Genomic DNA, 19,013 nt, shown 5'->3' on the forward strand with positions numbered 1-19,013 from the left:
TGTATGTATGTATGTATGTATGTATGTATGTATGTATGTATGTATGTATGTATGTATGTATGTATGTATGTATGTATGTATGTATGTATGTATGTATGTATGTATGTATGTATGTATGTATGTATGTATGTATGTATGTATGTATGTATGTATGTATGTATGTATGTATGTATGTATGTATGTATGTATGTATGTATGTATGTATGTATGTATGTATGTATGTATGTATGTATGTATGTATGTATGTATGTATGTATGTATGTATGTATGTATGTATGTATGTATGTATGTATGTATGTATGTATGTATGTATGTATGTATGTATGTATGTATGTATGTATGTATGTATGTATGTATGTATGTATGTATGTATGTATGTATGTATGTATGTATGTATGTATGTATGTATGTATGTATGTATGTATGTATGTATGTATGTATGTATGTATGTATGTATGTATGTATGTATGTATGTATGTATGTATGTATGTATGTATGTATGTATGTATGTATGTATGTATGTATGTATGTATGTATGTATGTATGTATGTATGTATGTATGTATGTATGTATGTATGTATGTATGTATGTATGTATGTATGTATGTATGTATGTATGTATGTATGTATGTATGTATGTATGTATGTATGTATGTATGTATGTATGTATGTATGTATGTATGTATGTATGTATGTATGTATGTATGTATGTATGTATGTATGTATGTATGTATGTATGTATGTATGTATGTATGTATGTATGTATGTATGTATGTATGTATGTATGTATGTATGTATGTATGTATGTATGTATGTATGTATGTATGTATGTATGTATGTATGTATGTATGTATGTATGTATGTATGTATGTATGTATGTATGTATGTATGTATGTATGTATGTATGTATGTATGTATGTATGTATGTATGTATGTATGTATGTATGTATGTATGTATGTATGTATGTATGTATGTATGTATGTATGTATGTATGTATGTATGTATGTATGTATGTATGTATGTATGTATGTATGTATGTATGTATGTATGTATGTATGTATGTATGTATGTATGTATGTATGTATGCACACACGTATGTATGCACACACGTATGTATGCACACACGTATGTATGCACACACGTATGTATGCACACACGTATGTATGCACACACGTATGTATGCACACACGTATGTATGCACACACGTATGTATGCACACACGTATGTATATATATATATATATACGAGGCGTAAACTTACTGAAAATGCTGCATCGCTGCTCTTGGGACTGTACAATCACAGACCCTGAGGTAGACTGTGTGAATAATTAACCGTTGGATAAAATAGTTCCAAAAGATGCCAAGTGAAGTTAACCCATAAGAACCCATGGTGACACCCGTGTAACGAACACTTTAAATCTTCTAGAATCTCCCATATTCAGCTTTATGCTTCACCTTAACTCATTAAATCCCTAAGAGATGTATACTGTGTGACTGGAAACAGGAATGTGTAACAGTAGATCATTTTTAAAAGCTTATTTTTTGTTACTAGGCTAAGTTAAAAACCCATTTAACAATTCTAATCCGTTAATAGCTTGTCCTGTGTTGCATTTAACTTGTTCTGACCGTATTTCTTGAACAAATTAAAGTCGCAATTTTGATAAATGTTATGGAGATGCAAAATAAAAAGGCAAATTTGTGTCTCTGTAAGCAGAAAATGTGTCTAGTTTTTTTCTTTTTTTAAATAAAAAATATCAAACATAAATACCATAAAGGCCCATTGTAACGTATATGTCACATCACAGATCTTTGACATTTAGGGGTATTTTAAAAAAAACAAAAAACATAAAAAATGTGTTCTATGTGGTCCACTTATAGAACACATCCTTTAAGGACAACTGGGTCTGGGTTCTTATGGGTTAAAGTATGGTTGAGAGGAAAAACACTGAATCTAACATGTATAATTTATTGTAAAAAAAAAACAACCAAAACAACATTTAACACTCCATTATTAAGTTGCCTTTAAGTATCAGTGTAAAGCAAGTAAATTGAGTGGAAGGGGTAGTGTTTTAATTGGGCAGTAGCTCAAACTAGGGCTGGACAATTCAATGTTAAAAATTGCAATTTGGACAAGTGTAATATTCAAACCGCAGGAGGTGCAATATTTGTTAAAAGCTAAATTTATCTCAAAATAGCCTTAATTATTTGTTATTGTGGTGCTGTAGAGACTACAAATCATATTCTACAGACTAATGGAGAAAAGGTATTTTAGTAGAGATCCCCACAACAAAAAATCCCTCTGTGTGTGTATATATATGTGTATATATACAGTACAGGCCAAAAGTTTGGACACATCTTCTCATTCAATGCGTTTCCTTTATTTTCATGACTATTTACATTGTAGATTCATCAAAACTATTAATGAACACATGTGGAATTATGTACTTAACAAAAAAGTGTGAAATAACTGAAAACATGTCTTATATTCTAGTAAGCAAAGGGTGGTTACTTTGAGGAATCTAAAATACAAGACATGTTTTCAGTTATTTCACACTTTTTTGTTAAGTACATAATTCCATATGTGTTCATTCATAGTTTTGATGCCTTCAGTGAGAATCTACAATGTAAATAGTCATGAAAATAAAGAAAAACTCATTGAATGAGAAGGTGTGTGTCCAAACTTTTGGCCTGTACTGTATATATATATATATATATATATAGTTTTTTTTAAGTTAGAATAATTATGCAAAATCATCATTCCCTCTAATATTGTGAATCATATCCCAATTACAATATCACACAAAATAATCACAATTAAAAATGCCTTACAACTTGTTCAGCCCTACTGCTTGTGAATATTGTATGTTTAAATCTAACGCACAACTTAGTTGTCAAGCTGACATTTAACTTTGTTTTGACTAAGTTGGTTAGCTGCAGTGTTTATCTTGATCAGATAGCTAATATTTGGCTTGGCTCTTTTGTTTTGACAGTTCTACTATGTTACAGATTAATGTGGCAGATAATGCGGTCAGTGTTTATTTTATCATAACCAACGTGATGTTCTGTTCACACCTGGCACTAACATGGTTCTTGACTCTAGATACAAGTGTGAACACTGCAGAGCTGCTCGGGCCTCTTGTCACTGAATGACCATTTATTGAACTTTTGTAGTGCACGTTTGTCTGATGAACCAGTGGGCAGAGCGGCTCTAGCAGCCAGTTCAAGAGTGAAAAAGTTGTTCAACCATTGATTAAATATGCACATTACACGTGTTGTTCTGTGGGGAAGAAAATACTGCAGAATTGGTTTGTTAAACTGGTTGAAAATGTGTAAACAGATTTTAAGATTGAAGTTTTTCCTTGTTCATTTTCCGACATGAAGTGTGGTAATAATGATGAAGTGCTGCTTTGACAAGTAGGCCCTCATTTGCTCTGTTGTCATAGCTACCCACTCAGCTTCACAAAGCAACTGTTGTTACTTGTTTTTAATGTCCTCATACATCTGTAGAATTAGCTTTGTGCTGAATAAATGCAGTAATGTAGTTTGTACTTTTGTATTTTTCAAGCTCTAAGGCAGGGGTGGGCAATTAATTTTCCCAAGGGGCCACATGACCAATACCACGAAAGGTTGCAGGGGCCGGACCAAAACTCTGAACTAAATTCTGCTCAATATTAATGTAATCGCTTTATAAAATATAGTAAATTATCTGGTTTTGAACTGCTACTGATAGGTACACATGTTATGATAAGACTGTTAATGTGGAGTAAATCAAGTATAGCAGTAAAAAATAGTAAATACTCCAATCACTATATCACTTTTCAATTTATTTTAAACACAACTGTAAATGACCTTTAGCAAGGTTCCTATTTATGTTTTTGTATTATATAGCTTGTTTTTTCATGTTTGTACATTTTCAAGGTGTTTTACAATGTTGTGATGCTTTTATTTTGAAAAGGTGTCGTCCAGTGTAAAACGGGTGCTTTAATTTTGAAAGGTAGTAACAGGAAATAACCGGCAGAACGGTTAAATGAAAAAACGAACGGTAAATAATGACGAGTGCGTCGTAATTCATATAAAGTTGATATAAAGTATGAAAAAGGCTTTTATAGTGGCTGACTGACAGGACACAAGGTTTGTTAGAGTTTATTTTATTCTGTCATACATATTAGTGGCTATATTTGTTGTCTTAACTATAGTAAAAGTGCTTGTTAGCTCTAGTGCTAATGATAATGTTTGCTATTTTTTTCAAAATAAAAGCACTGCGGTTATATTGATTTTTAATTTCTTGGTAACCTCACGCGGGCCGACAAGGACAGCCAAGACAAGCTTTCTGTGTGCTTGTGTTTGCATCCGTGTTCATTCATGCATGTTTTTACTCTTCTAGGAAACAGAGCCAGGCCCAGAACAGCTCTGCCCCTCCACTCGAGAGCCCGCCCAAAGAGCTGGCCGGCAGCTCGCCATCTCAGGTGAGCTTCCTGTTCCCTCCTCTACCTCTCTCTCTCTTCCACACACGCCATTATTCCTAAACTGCTCTCAATTTTCCACTTGTACTGTGACTCCTCTTCCACTGTGATGTGGCTACTGATGGAAGATGTCACTATATTTCAGATTGTAAAATATTCATAAAAATTATTTTAACCCATTTAGGCCTAAAACGGCTGGAAAAAATGCCTGTAAAACCTCTGGGCGATTTGGAAAGAACCCCCTAAAACCTGAAGATTTTTCAGCCTCTGTGGCAGGTAGAAATGAAATTCAAAAAGTATTTGAGAGCTTATACCCGTGGCTTTCATGAGAAGTTTATTTGTCCAAACCTTCAATAAAGTTTTTTAAAAAATCAACAAACTCAGCAAATGTTACATTTGACTGAATAAAAATCCTATGCATAATACTAATACATGCCCATTAGCAAGATGCTAACATGATATGACCATTGGAAGAAATAGACATGGTTCTCATTAGCCTACTGTAATAAAAAATATAATAATAATTATCATAATAAATAATAATAATACATTATATATATTGCGCTTTTCAGGGTACTCAACGACGCATAAAGTAATATAAGACATAAGCAGTCATGATTTCTTATATCATCATCACTTTAATGGTAGAATAACGTAACAGCGCTCCCGGTTTTAATGGTAGAAATGCAATAATGCTTCCCGGCTTAAATGTGTTAATTATATAGCATGTTCAAACAAGTTACAAAGTGCTTGACAATACAAATGGAACTAATGAGAACCTAAATGTGTACAAAATAAAGTTTAAATAAGCAACATCAAATACCATACCGTTTAAAAAAAGCCAATAAAACAATAAAAGTGAATCTGAAGAGATTTAAAAGAGGTCACTAAGTTTATCACCTTTCATGACATGTCAAGATTCAAACTAGTAGTAGAGCTTTGCTGAAAGATGACGAGAAATGCAAACAAGCGTTCTTAGTTGTCTTATTTATGTTGACTGAGTTATGAGGTGAGTAGTTTCCCTGTCAAGTGAAATCATAGCGTCTTTTGAAAGAGATTTGAAAGAGATTTTATCCCCTTATTCACTTAGACACAAAAACATGGGAAAATGGCATGTAGGTTAAACACATAGCAATATTCCCCTTCACAAGCAAGCAGTAACATTTTAAATACCAAACTCGCAGGTAACCAGTAAAGGACAGCAGGTAGTGGTGTCATGTGGTCACTAGCAGCTGGTAGCAGCGTTTTGTATGATTGTTTGTCTTTTTTATTTGGGGCAAACATTCAAAGTGTGTTGGAATATTGAAGTCTGTAGGAGACACAAGCATGGATGATCTAAATCAGCAGAGAGGAGGAATGAACTGATTTTAATTTGTAAATTAGGCAAATTAACAATTAACAACATTTAACATGACAGCAAATACATTATTTTAGTAATTTTTAGTCTTTTGAAAACAAAATTCCTGTTTTTTCTTGGATTTCCACAGTGCATTTATTGCAACCATTTTATTAATTTCTGTGCAGTTTGTGCTGAACTCTCAAACTGCTTGCTGCTAATTCAGTCCAGTGTAAATACACTCTACATAGCTAATCTTTAACCAGAGCTTGTTTGCCTTCAGCTTCTCCAGTTGATCCCGTAGAAATGTTCTGGGAATTTAGGACAAAAATGCATATTGGATTCTTTATTTCTAACTTTCCACCAGTTTTCCGACAGCCTGCTGACTGGGTTGCCCTCAGAGAGGGTTTTTCTAAATCCTGATGTTTCATCTTTGTCTTTTCATTGGCTTTCCTTTCCAGTAAACGTCTTCTGAATTGGTTCCAGTTGACTACTTATGTTTGTTATGCAAACAATGTATATTTGTTTAAAGGTTCTTGAAGCTCTCATAAATACTAAAGTTTTATTATGAAACCAAATAGCCCTAATGTTGCACTTTATTTTAGTAAGTCTTTTTTTCCTTATTGCACAATTCAGTTTTGTTTTTTTTCCATTTTCCTCGTCCTGCTGTTCTCCTTTTTAGTCGGTCCAGACACCTCAGTGTACCCATTGTTTACACTTCCATTAGGTAGAGGGAGGAGGAGCTGCTCTGTTTATATTAATAGCTCCTTCCTCTCAGGTTCTCCTCACCTCTGACACCTACTGTATGGCCCTTCCTTTCCGCTCCCTCCCTCAGTAAACACCGTACACAAACACACAAGCAAACAGTACCCCAGGCTCTCATTTTTAGATTCACTGGTATAAAAAGAGAGCACCACAGCAGGTAAAGCTGTGTGTAAACCTTAGATAGGTGAGGGGTGGATCAGGAAGAGCTGCAAGGCAAACAGAGCCAGACCATGTCCACACAAAGATTAGTAAATGTGAAATAACGTCCATCCTCTGCTAGCATTTTCCATTCACATTCACAATGGGGAGAAAAATCAAATTGTCCATTACAGTCATTGAGTGGGACTTTGGATCTCAGTTCCACTTTGCTCTGTCACCTTAGCTAACCACCAGCACAGAAATGTGGTTGACAATGCTGACCACATCCATGCAAACATTCAAATTTGCTTAGTGTGCACCAGAGGTTCTCATTTTGTTATCAGTCCAGCACGCCTTGCAAGATGCAGGATAAACTGGGGACCCGCTCATGCATGTCCCTTCAGATATTTTAAGAAAGCTTATTTTCTACACTACACTTCTATCGTCTTAATTATGTTAAAGAACAACACAAAATACATTTGACTTGTTTTAAACATATTTGCAGATTCTAAGAGTGGTTTGTTAGATTAAAAAGTAATTTTTGCATGGAATATGCGCCAGAAAGAATGGAAATTAACTGAATTTGTTTCTTTGAGCACTTTTAAATCCAAACTAAGAGTTATTGAGGCCAATTCCATAACATGCACTTGTTTCTCATGATGTGTTTAAGGTCTGTATGTTATGTAAATATGTAACTGTATTCTGTGTTTGCTGCCTCTTGGCCAGGGCTCCCTTGAAAAAGAGGTTCTTAATCTCAATGGGATATTCCCTGGTTAAATAAAGGTTAAATAAAAAATAAAATAAAAATTGTAGTGACCCGATTGCTACTCCAAAAAGATGCCAATATTATGATGAGATCCCGTTTATAGTAATTTACGCGCACAACTGAAATGTCCAGTTTCCGTATATCCATTAACTCAATTTATTCTAATGTTTCCAAACAAATATACTTATTTCTTAAACAAATAATAAACTTATGTTTCCAACTTATACATCACATTTCTGCGCATAAATTACTATAAACGGGATCTCATCATAATAGTGGCATCTTTTTTGAGTAGCAATCGGGTCACTACAAAAGTCAAAAAACTGTGTGCCTCTCGGGCATCTCAACAACAATCAGTCATACACCGGTGCCTTATATTAACTCATGACCTCAGAATCCATAATGAGCGATCTTCTCCACCCGGTGGTGGGCGGCGCAAACAAACAAACAAACAAACAAATAAATAAACAATCAAAGCAAAATGGCTCTTGCAGTAATCTATGAACTATTATGAATTAAAAAAGATAGAATTAATCTAAACTTGTCAAAGACGCTCTGCAGAGTGCCATGGACCTGGACATAGGGGTCACTGAGTCACTGTGAGAACCACTGGTCTGAACAGAACCTCGTCACTGGTTTTTGTTGTTGTTCCAGAACCTCAAAGTAGTCTGTTGGGACAGCAAACACACAGTGATTGGGTCAGCCACTCCCAAAGACATTAATGTGGGTTATGTCAATGTCTGTAATTTAATCCCTGGTATTGTGAAAATAGACAGCACAGTCATCATATTCTCAGTGCTTCAGAGAATACAGATCCACCAGATTCTTTCTTTGTACTCTTTATTCTCTCTTCATGCTAAAAGGGCATTTGTTTACTCTGCACCTTATGCATGGAATATGCGCCAGAAAGAATGGAAATTAACTGAATTTGTTTCTTTGAGCACTTTTAAATCCAAACTAAGAGTTATTGAGGCCAATTCCATAACATAACTTGTTTCTCATGACGTGTTTAAGGTCTGTATGTTCTGTAAATATGTAACTGTATTCTGTGTTTGCTGCCTCTTGGCCAGGGCTCCCTTGAAAAAGAGGTTCTTAATCTCAATGGGATATAATGGGAAAGGTTAAATAAAAAAATAGGTAAAATAAATAAAAAGGTATCTGCTTGTACTAGACCCTCTCCTCTGTCCACTCCCTTGTCCTCCATTTTTGTTTGCTCTGACCTGGACTTGCTCACTCTGAGGTGAATTAAATTCATATTGAACCCTTTCTTGGGTTCTTGTACTAAAAGCTGCCATTTTTTTTTCTGCCAGAAACGGCCTGCTGCTGACTTCATTGACCCGCTCGCCAACAAAAAGCCCAGGATATCTCACCTCGCCAACAAGGCTGCAACAGCCCAAGTTAATGGCAAGCTCAATTCTTCCAACGGGAGAGGGGAGGCGGGCGGAGCGCAGGGAGGCGTGGCTGTTTCTATGCCCGACGGCGCTATGACGTCCAGCTCCCAGCAGCTTCCTGTGCTGGACATCCCTCGTCCTTTCGAAGCACTGTCAGATGTCAGCAACGACTCCAGCCACAACGGGAGAGATTGTGACTCTCAGGAAACCGCCGTGTCCGAGAGGCTCAGCCAACCTCCCGCGGCGCTGTTGAGCTCTGCGGCGCTCACGGCGCCCAACGTCGCCACATCATCTCCTGGACACACAGGCCCTGACACAGGCCCTCAGAATAAGAGTCCTTCATCCTTCAACAGCAAGTCCAGGAAGAAGTCAAAAAAGCATAAAGACAAGGAGAAGAGTAAAGACAAGGAGAGGGTGAGAGACAGGGAGCAAGAGAAGGAGAAGGAGAGGAAGAGTCGTGGGGAGCGTGTGCCTGAGCCCAACCGAGCCTGTGAGATGAGCCCAGGAAACCTCAAAAGCAACAGTATTCCACACAAAAGCACAGGTGAGACCAACACACACTCATTACATTACATTACATGTCATTTAGCAGACGCTTTTGTCCAAAGCGACTTACAATAAATGCATTCAACCTAGGGCTGGGCGATATGGCCCTAAAAGAATATCACGATATTTCAGGCTATTTTTGCGATGACGATATTCTTGACGATATTAGGAGATACTTTTAAAAAAATCATATTTTCTATATCTTTTTGTCTGTATAAATAAATAAAAATCTAACATGTAGTTTGAAGTGCAGATCTCAACAGTTGCCAGATACATTTTTTTTTACTCTTGACTCTTGAGTATCAGCAATAATAAAAAATAACCATTTAGGGGTTTCGTGGGCATATTGTAATTAATTTTGTAAAGGAGAATAAAGGTTCTTGTATGTTTCATTTAAGGCATCTTATTTTGACAGTCTTCTTGTAAATTATGTGGTGGATTCTGTCCTCTTATTTTGACAGCTGCATGTGTTTAGCAAGAGGGAGTAATAGTAGTTTTTGACGATTAAAACAACTTTTACCACTACATCAAGAAGTAGGAAAATTGCCAATATCATGATATGTATTTTTTTTAACCATGAAAAAAAAAATACCGATATTATCGTGAACGATACGATATGGCACAGCCCTAATTCAACCTGATGGTACTAGACATAGACCACAGGAATCAAGTAAGTACATAACTTTAAGAGCTAACTGTCATCGCTACAAGAGTGCTATATAGTCTAGACGGATTTCAGAAAAAAGGCCTTCTATAAGAAGTGAGGAGCATTTATGGGTACAAGTCAGGAACCGGCCTACCTTACAGATCTCAAGGGTGCTGAGTCCAAAAAAAATGGTTCCCAAGCGAAATTTTGAGTTTTTGACCTTCTAATTTGTATATCAAATGGCCAACTGCCCATCTTGCACAGTGATTGGACCATTTCCCCTTAGTTTTTTTGTAAGTAGGCAATCAAGATGAGGAAATTAAGTTTCTGGATCTATAGTCTAGGGTCAGAGCAAGGATATAGTCGAGGCTCAGTGTCTTTTTTATGTGTGTGTGTGTATATATATATATATATATATATATATATATATATGCAAAATACCAACTGGAACATTTAAAAGTGATATTGATTGAATATTTATGTCGGCCTTAAAAAAAACACACAAATAATGCTTAATTTCACCTTAAAAGTTGGTATTTTGCATATATATAAATATACATAAAGAAGACACTGAGCCTCCACTATATCCTTGCTCTGACTCTAGACTATAGATCTAGAAACTTAATTTCCTCATCTTTGATTGCCTACTTACAAAAAAACTTGGGGAAAATGGTCCAACAGCTGAGCAAGATGGGCAATTTGGCCGCCATTTTGATATGCAAATGAGAAGGTCAAAAACTCTAAATTTCGCTTGGGAACCATTTTTTTTGGGTTCAGCACCCTTGAAATAAGTAAAGTAGGCCGGTTCCTGACTTGTACCCATAAATGCTCCTCACTTTCACTTTTTGGACAATTCCGTATAGACTAATATGTTAAAGAAGAAAAGAAGAGAAAAGAAGAGAAATCATCCTTTTCTTCTATCTCAGTTTAACATCTCTGTTATCTCAGATCAAAGATTTCTGAATAAAAGTAGGACTTTCTTTGTGGATGGACACCAGTTAGTCATCACTGAGTAGGTGATGTGTCATGTGACTTTGTGACTCACTGATTAAACGGAGACCTCTGCTGTTCAGATTTATGCTTTCAATAACCAAATACAGATCTGTGAATCCAACTGGCAGATAGCATCTGTAGAGGATTGCATGTTTTTAAGAGATTAATTATGCAAACAAAAACTAATTACAAATAATTATCTTGTTGTGGCGTTGCCTTTCCAGTTGCACCACATCAGGTTTCACACAGAGATGCAGCAAAGATAATTTATTCATATGAAAGCTGTTTTCTAAATGTGTGACTTTGTTTCAGATCTGAATGGGATGTGCAACAGTACCAGTATTCCTTCGTCATCACCTGAGGTGGCAGACTATTTATTGTGAGTATTTCAAAGGAAAAATGTGCCAGATTTGTATGTGGATGTCTAATGTAGTCCACTAAAGCAGCTGTTCTCAACCTTGGGGTCGGGACCCCAATTGGGGTCGCGAGATGATTTCTGGGGGTCGCCAGATCATTTTGGAAGTCAGCTCTGTCTCCACTGTGTTAAAGTGTTCATGTGTTAATGTGTTTTTGGTCACTTTGTGTCTTTTTAGGCCATTTTGTGTCTTTTTTGATCATTTTGTGTCTTTTTTTTTTTTTATCATTTTGTGTCTTTTTGGGTCATTTTGTGTCTTTTTTTTTTATCATTTTGTGGTCAATTTGTGTCTTTTTTTGGTCATTTTGTTTCCATTTTTGGTCATTTTCTGTCTTTTCTGGTCATTTTCTGTCTTTTTTGGTCATTTTGTTTCCTTTTTTTGGTCATCTTGTTTCTTTTTTGGGTGATCCGAACTGTGCATGTGAAATTCTGTTCAGTGAGCGGGGGTCGCGGACAACATGCATGTTAAATTGGGGGTCGCGACTCAAAAAGGTTGAGAACTACTGCACTAAAGCATTAAATTCCTCAGTGCGTGTTATATTGGCAGAGAAAGCTGAATTCTCCCGCTCACAGAGCCCTGCCAGCAGTGCCAACATGTATCAGGATGCATTGTGTACAAGCAGTTTTACACATAAAAAGATAAATTAAGATATAACCATTGGCCCTTGAGCTAAATTCTAAATCTAAAAAACACTTTTATGTAGACTTTGTGACATTTTCTCTTATTCCCCTTCTAGGAAGTACACTGTGATCGGCTCTGCGGAGCAGCGTCAGAGGTATAAAAACGATTTCAACGCCGAGTACAGTGAGTACCGGGGTCTGCATGCTCGGATAGAGGGCATCACCCGGCAGTTCACTGTGCTCGACAATGAGCTCAAACAGCTCCATCAAGGCACAGACAAGTACAAGGTAGTTTCCCTTAAAGCTGCACACAAATCTGCTATTTTTATTGGAAAGTGTTTTGAGTAACTAAATAAATGAGATGCATTCATACCCCTTATCCTCTTTGTGTGTGTTTTCTCCACAGACAATCCACAATCAGATACTTCAAGAGTATCATAAAATAAAAAAGGTAAGATTAAGCCCCGCTATAACAGATTACCCAACGTGTTTATTGTTTATTGTTAAAAAGATCCCCATTAGCTGTCACCAAAAGTGGGAGGAGCTAGTCTTCCTGGGGTCCACAAGACAAAACAAAAATCACTTAACAATTAAACATTGTAGACATTATTATATACGTCATCAGAAATCATTCCGAATAAGTTATTACATTCATATCTATTACATTAATTCTCACTTTCATACAGTAAATATGTTAATTCACTACTCACAAATTTAAATAAATAGAACGTGTGTGTTATCAGATTGTGACCTTCTTTTCGTATCCCTTACAGACTAATCCAAACTATAGCCAAGAGAAGAACCGCTGTGAATATCTACACAACAAACTGGCATATATAAAGAGACTTATTGCCGAGTACGATCAACAGCAACTTTAAAAGTAGTTATTAGACATTGTTTCCCTGTTGTCTCTGGAAACCAAGCAGATAAAGGAAAACTCTGGATTCCCGCTTGTGCTAAATATGTTCTCATGAAAGATGCCATGAAAGGAGTATTCCCCTCATCGGGGCCAAAGGCTCTGGTGAGGACTAAGCAGGACACACAATCTTTTTCTCTCTCTTTCCTTTTGTTTTTCGTTTCTTTTTGGAAGATGGGGTTGCGCCTCGTGTGGCCAGGTCCGTCTGTGTAGTTACAGTGCATCCAGAAAAAAGGTTCTGTATGGCTTTGTTTTTCTCCACAGTCCACCCTGCTTATAGTGCACAGAGGTCTGGAAGACTCAAACGTGGGGAACTTTCCCACTTTCTTGGGAGATGATCCAAATATGTCCTGCTTTTGAAACTGGAGGAAAGGGGGGAGATGAAAACTGCAGATTGTATGCCAAATGCAACTAATTTGTTTTTGAGTAATGAAATGATACATCAGTTTCCCCCCTATATACTGAATTGAATGGTTATGAAGATTTTTCTTTTTATTTATTTTTGACACTTAAATTGGGGGAATGAGTCTGTTTTACACTCCTCAATATTAGTACTTAAAAGCTATCTTTCTTCTTTTCTGTTTCTTCACATCTTGAATGTCAGCCAGTATTTTATTCAGAAGCTGCCTTGCCCATATAATTGTCAACCTGTTGGCGTTAATTATATTTTTCTCTTTCAAAGAGATACAGATATTACTATTGATTAAATCAACACAATGCATCGAAATGCACACAGTCAGACGCAGGTTTGTGCGCTCTGCTTTTCTTTTCTAAATCCATGTGCAGATGTCTTAACAGAGGGGACGTGTGTGTGAAAGTGTCCAGTCACTCTTCAGCTGTAGATCTTCTCTGAGCACAGTCCTCCTCACTCAGTCGTGACAAGCTGCAGGGCTTGTTCATTGGTTAGTGTTCATCATAATCTATCAATTAAAAACTGTATTTAGCTTTAAAGGGATGGTTCGGATTTATTGAAGTGAGGTTGTATGAAGTAATTATCCTTCCCCAGCTGATGAAGGCAGGAGTACTGACACAGAATCTAAGCTAAGATATGTACTGCTGTGGACGAAAAAAAAGCCCACTTTAAGAAATCTCGTATGTGTATGCTTCATTAAGATTATTTTTACTGCTTTACCTTGCTCAGCTGAAGCCAGTATAGCCACCTATGCTTCAAAGCCACCGGACTCTTTTGACCAAAAACAGTAATTTTACTTTGCCAAACACGGAAGTTGCTGGTCTACGACTGTAATCAAGGCAGCTGCAGACAAGCAACTCCTGTGTTCTATGTAGTAAAATGACAATTTTTATCAAAAGAGTCTGGTGGCTGTGAAAATGGCTTATGTAACGGTTTCAGCCCCTGTTGGAAAAGGCTGTTTGATGCAAGGTAAAGCAGTGGAAATATTCTGAATACAGTGTACACTTATGCTAACATTGTTGTTCTTTTAGGTCTTTTTCTTTTTTTTTTTTTACATTTTTTATTTTTATTTTGTGAGAGCATTATCATACAGTGCTTACATTCAGACAATATACAGTCGTATTTCTGCCACTCACAATCAAGGTTTTTTGTTTACAAAACAAGAAACAAGATACAGAAAGTTAAACGTATTACATTTGAGAACTTTGAACAAATTGGGAAAGGTAGACGAATGTAAAAGAGCAAATAGAAAAAAGAAAAGAAATGATCCACCATGGAGTTTCAAAATGAAATATAAGTAATACAAACTAATCATTAGACCCAATAAAACATAGTACAATGTTACAGTACAAAACAGCATTACAGGGTCATCCTGACAGTACTTCTTTTTAGGTCTTTTTTAGGTTTTTTGACTAAAATACATCTTGCAGCCTGTCCCGTCCACAGCAGTACATTGCTTAGCTTTTGTATCAGTAATCCTGCCTGCCTCTCCAAACGGGGGTACCTAATACAACCACACTACAAAAAAAGGTCCAAATGAACCCTTTAATTGATCGTCTTTCCAGTTTAGATCAAGATGGCTTTTGTAGCAATAGAATTATTCAAAGTTATCTAAAGAGCTCATTGCCAGCTCGACCTTTAACCTTCACAAGATCCTCTAATTGTAACATGATGCAGACGGGGGATGCACGTCTGCACGCTTTTTCTTTTCATCTTTAAAAAAAATTTGGTTTTTATCCACAGATCTGATATTTCCCACATTACCATCATTGTCCCCTTTAGTTATGTTAAAAAAAATAGTGTTTACAGTGTCTTTAAAAAGATAAATTCTTTAGTTTATTCTGCTCATCGACCCACATGATCGAGACGACTGTTAAGATGAAGCCATCCCTGATCATCTTCCAGGTGGAGGGCGCTCACCTGCGACCAGTTTTTGCCTTTTTCAAATGTGATGTCAGATATTCACGGAGGTTGACCTGAAATCTATTTCTCGAATCAGCTCTCGACTCTGAGAAGCGTTGCGTCATGACGGATCCACTCGACGTATCTGAAGACAAATTAGAACTGCTGTATCAGAACTTTACCTGATGATCGAGCGAGTCGAGTTTAGTCAGCGAATGCATTTCTTATATCGATCTTTTTATGTGAATATGAAAAATCAGCACTTTTTTCTCCTGATCTTGCTGTTACCTGGAGGTTTTGTCCAAATGACACTTTTCTCTTTGTCCATCAGAGTGCATGCTTTATGAATGTGTTACAATGAACAGTCTTTGTATCTTTACTTGAAGAAAAAAAAAAAAACTGCCCAAGGATATTGAAAGCCAAGCAAAGGCCTAGTCCAACTGAATTTAATATGTAATCAATTCGACGTGACTCTGACCAGCATGTATACCAAAGTGCTTACCGAGTGGGATGAAACGAAACGCTCTACCAAATGTTGGCAAAGGAACATGTCGCAGTATTCTCTACTTCCTATTATCATTTCATTTGTCATAATTTATCACCCAGTGGAATCTTTCTTAGTGTTTTCTTGTGAGGAGGCACCTTTGCTCCAGATGGGATTTGCATGACTGGGCGTATGTGTTTCAATGTAACGCCAGGTCTCACATTATCTAACTCTCCCAATGCAAACACTACATTAAGGCCAAGACTCGTCACAACAGTGCTGCTGGGTCTCGGCCGAGGCTGGATCTGGGACTTGATGATGTCTGGAGGGACGTAAAGTTAGTCTAGTTACCAGAATCCACATCGCCCAGTACTGCAACCTTTTAACAAGAAAGACACTGGTCACCTCTCTTACTGTATCTTGTTTTCTAGAAACATTCTGAAATGATTACTGTATTTATTTTAAACCTCTATTACGGTCAAAATCCATTGTGAATGAGTTCATCAGTAAATGCATTTTGCTCTGACGGAGAGCAGACTGTTTGAACGTAATGATATGCCAGCACAGGAGTACCGTTGTATGAGTTGATTGTGCCAAAATGACCTGTTGTATAGGTTTTTTTTTTTTTTTCCTTTTCTTTTCTCTAAGTATAAACATGCTGCTGTATAAGCAAAGAGGGCTTTGGAGAAGAGTCATGTAATGTTGGCGATAAAAACCCAAAGCACGCTTTTTGAAAACCATAAGGGACTGGGACTGAAATTGATCTTTGTTTCAATAAAATTCTTTAAAATCTTTATTTGTGAAATTCTGAACCAGTTGCCGTCTATTATTGGAATGAAGCTTAAATGAAGTATTAGTTGGTACATTGAAGACAATGAGATTTTTTTTTTTTTACCAAGTCTGTAGCATTAAACTTACCTTGTTATGGCGAATATTGTGTATATTGGCATTAGTGCAGAATTTACAGTTCATGCTTGGATTATGTTAATGCTCAGACTGCAAATCAGTGCAGTTAAATGAAGGCTGAGACATGGGGTGTGTTCCAATACCCATACTACCATTCTATTTAATATGCAAAAAAAAGATTGTGTGTGCCAATACATAGTATGTCAACTGCATTGGGCCAAAAATACCAAAAATAGGATGCCAGTCACATTTTGCAGCATTATTTTCTGGCTATTCTGACCCACAATGCTTTGCTTTGCATAAAAGAGCAAGAGGGTGAAAGTTGAAAGTGCAATGTTGTGTTTGAGGAGCATGTCCAGATTGTATGCATACTCCATGCAAACAGTACCTACTTTGTGAGGGAAGCTGCAGTGCATACAAAAAATAAAAAGTATGCGATTTGAAACGTGAGCTATGGGGCATGACACGTGCAAAATGTAACTGGAGCTGCCATGTTGGAGGGTTACAGCAGACCGCGCTAGAAATAGAGGCATGGTATCCACTCGGGTGCTGTTTGGGTGCACATGTCCCATGCACCAGCTACTGAGCCTTTCAGCAAGTGCAGATCAGATTTAATGTGCATGTGTTGTACCCCAATAATATGATTCGATATGAAGCTGTGACTTTTCCTTTGTTGTAGCTTTCTTTGCACTGATGTGAGAGACCCTGAAACACTGAAAATAAGAACAGACTGGGTGTTTGGGAGGGAGAGTGCTAAAACAAGTGTTTCATACAGGTAAAATGACATTTAAAAATGCCTTTTTTAACAGTAAGCATGTAAACATGTTCTAGCTGGAACCCAAAATTCATGTATGAATCAGAAAATAAACATATGTCCCCTTCAAATAACTTTTACGCTTGGATAGGAAGTGAAATATGTCATTTTTTAGTCAAGAAAGTACAAAGGGCAGCCATTTTTTGAAGCACTGAGACAAAGTACGGATACTTAAACTAAAATTGTATGTTTAATAGAGCTTTCTGTTTCTGTGTGTTTAATGGATGAGCATTTGTTTACAATTACTGAAGCCTGTAGTGAACAGGGCGTCCTGTAGATGGCAGCAGTTTCACACTGTTAGTTTCCAAAACCTCCACACAGTGCTGTGGCACACCTTGTTTTTGTGCAAAAAAGCAAAAAATTTAATAGAAACCTTGGATCCTCCTGCTCTCCCCAGTTTGCATTGTTTCTTCTGAGAGATAAATTGTTACATATGGTGACACCCGCAAGCAAGTGATGAAAAATGTTAGAGAGACCACTCCTTTAGTATTCAGGATGTTTGTGCAGTTTATAGTATCCTGCATGTATTGCTTGTGTCCAATGGCCATTCGCTGAAAACCTGTGACTTATGTTTACTGCCAAGTCTGTGCCTTGCACTGAAATGTGGATCCAAACAAGGACCTGACATGGCAGCGTGAGCAGAAGATGCTCCAGCGAGGCAGCAGAGAGGACAGGACTCGCTGTAATCTGACACACTGTGAAAGATCCCAGAAATCTACATAGCGACTGTGTTCCACTTGGCCGGGCTGAGCTGTGCCTGAGCCTCGCTATGCTGCTACTGGCTCCCAGCCCAAAGCTGGCCTCAGCGCTGCTCAGGGAGCTGGGGGGAGGGGGGCCGGTCAGAGAGTTCACTGTGGCGAGCTGCCATCTCACCCTCTCCTCAACATACAGCAGCATATACTTGTTTACACACACATGGCAGTGAGAACTCTACTCCCCCCTCTGTGTTTCCAAGATTTTACTTGTCAGGCAGGATTTAACTCGTCTGGGATTTCTGCACTTAAATGCAGAGAGGGGTCTATTATTTAGATTCTACACTAACAGAAGGCTTTAGTCGGAAATATAGGCCACAGTTGAAATAAAGGTCAGGCAATTATTCGAGGTAATTGTGTGTTAGACATGAGGGAATTTCATAATAGAATCAAGTTAAACGGTTGATTTTTCTATGTAATCTGTATATCTACATCCAAAGGCAAGAGGATAACAGTTGTGTCATGCATGTAGGCTGATGTACTGGGAGAAAAACATTTCTAAATCCTGACACCTGATTTGTGGGCAGCTTGGCAACAACCTGTGACGTGTACATGAAAGACCAAGCTGGGAGGGAAAAAAAATTGCCTTGATATACTCTAAATTTGATTTGAAAACAAATCGGTAAAATTTAGAGCGAATGGAGTGTGATTTCTTCAACTTGTTAAATATAATGTGATAACTAACCGGGTAAAGATGGAAATTTGGTCAAATCAGGTAAAATGTGATAAATGTTTAACATCACGGGCT

At 37.2% G+C, this 19,013-nt stretch overlaps 1 protein-coding gene across 1 annotated transcript in view; it reads left to right on the forward strand.

The window, feature by feature from the left end:
* Positions 1-13,168, forward strand: part of ell (elongation factor RNA polymerase II) — a 44,596-nt gene extending 31,428 nt beyond the window's left edge. The window contains exons 7-12 of the mRNA XM_059341993.1: positions 4,384-4,465; positions 8,778-9,402; positions 11,356-11,422; positions 12,196-12,367; positions 12,486-12,530; positions 12,853-13,168. Coding sequence (XP_059197976.1) covers positions 4,384-4,465; positions 8,778-9,402; positions 11,356-11,422; positions 12,196-12,367; positions 12,486-12,530; positions 12,853-12,957 — 1,096 coding nt within the window. The 3' untranslated portion in view covers positions 12,958-13,168. The remainder of the gene's footprint in view (positions 1-4,383; positions 4,466-8,777; positions 9,403-11,355; positions 11,423-12,195; positions 12,368-12,485; positions 12,531-12,852) is intronic.
* The last annotated feature ends 5,845 nt before the right edge of the window (positions 13,169-19,013 follow it).

This window comes from Centropristis striata, chromosome 9 (assembly GCF_030273125.1).
Source record: "Centropristis striata isolate RG_2023a ecotype Rhode Island chromosome 9, C.striata_1.0, whole genome shotgun sequence".
NCBI classification, from domain to species: Eukaryota; Metazoa; Chordata; class Actinopteri; order Perciformes; family Serranidae; genus Centropristis; species Centropristis striata.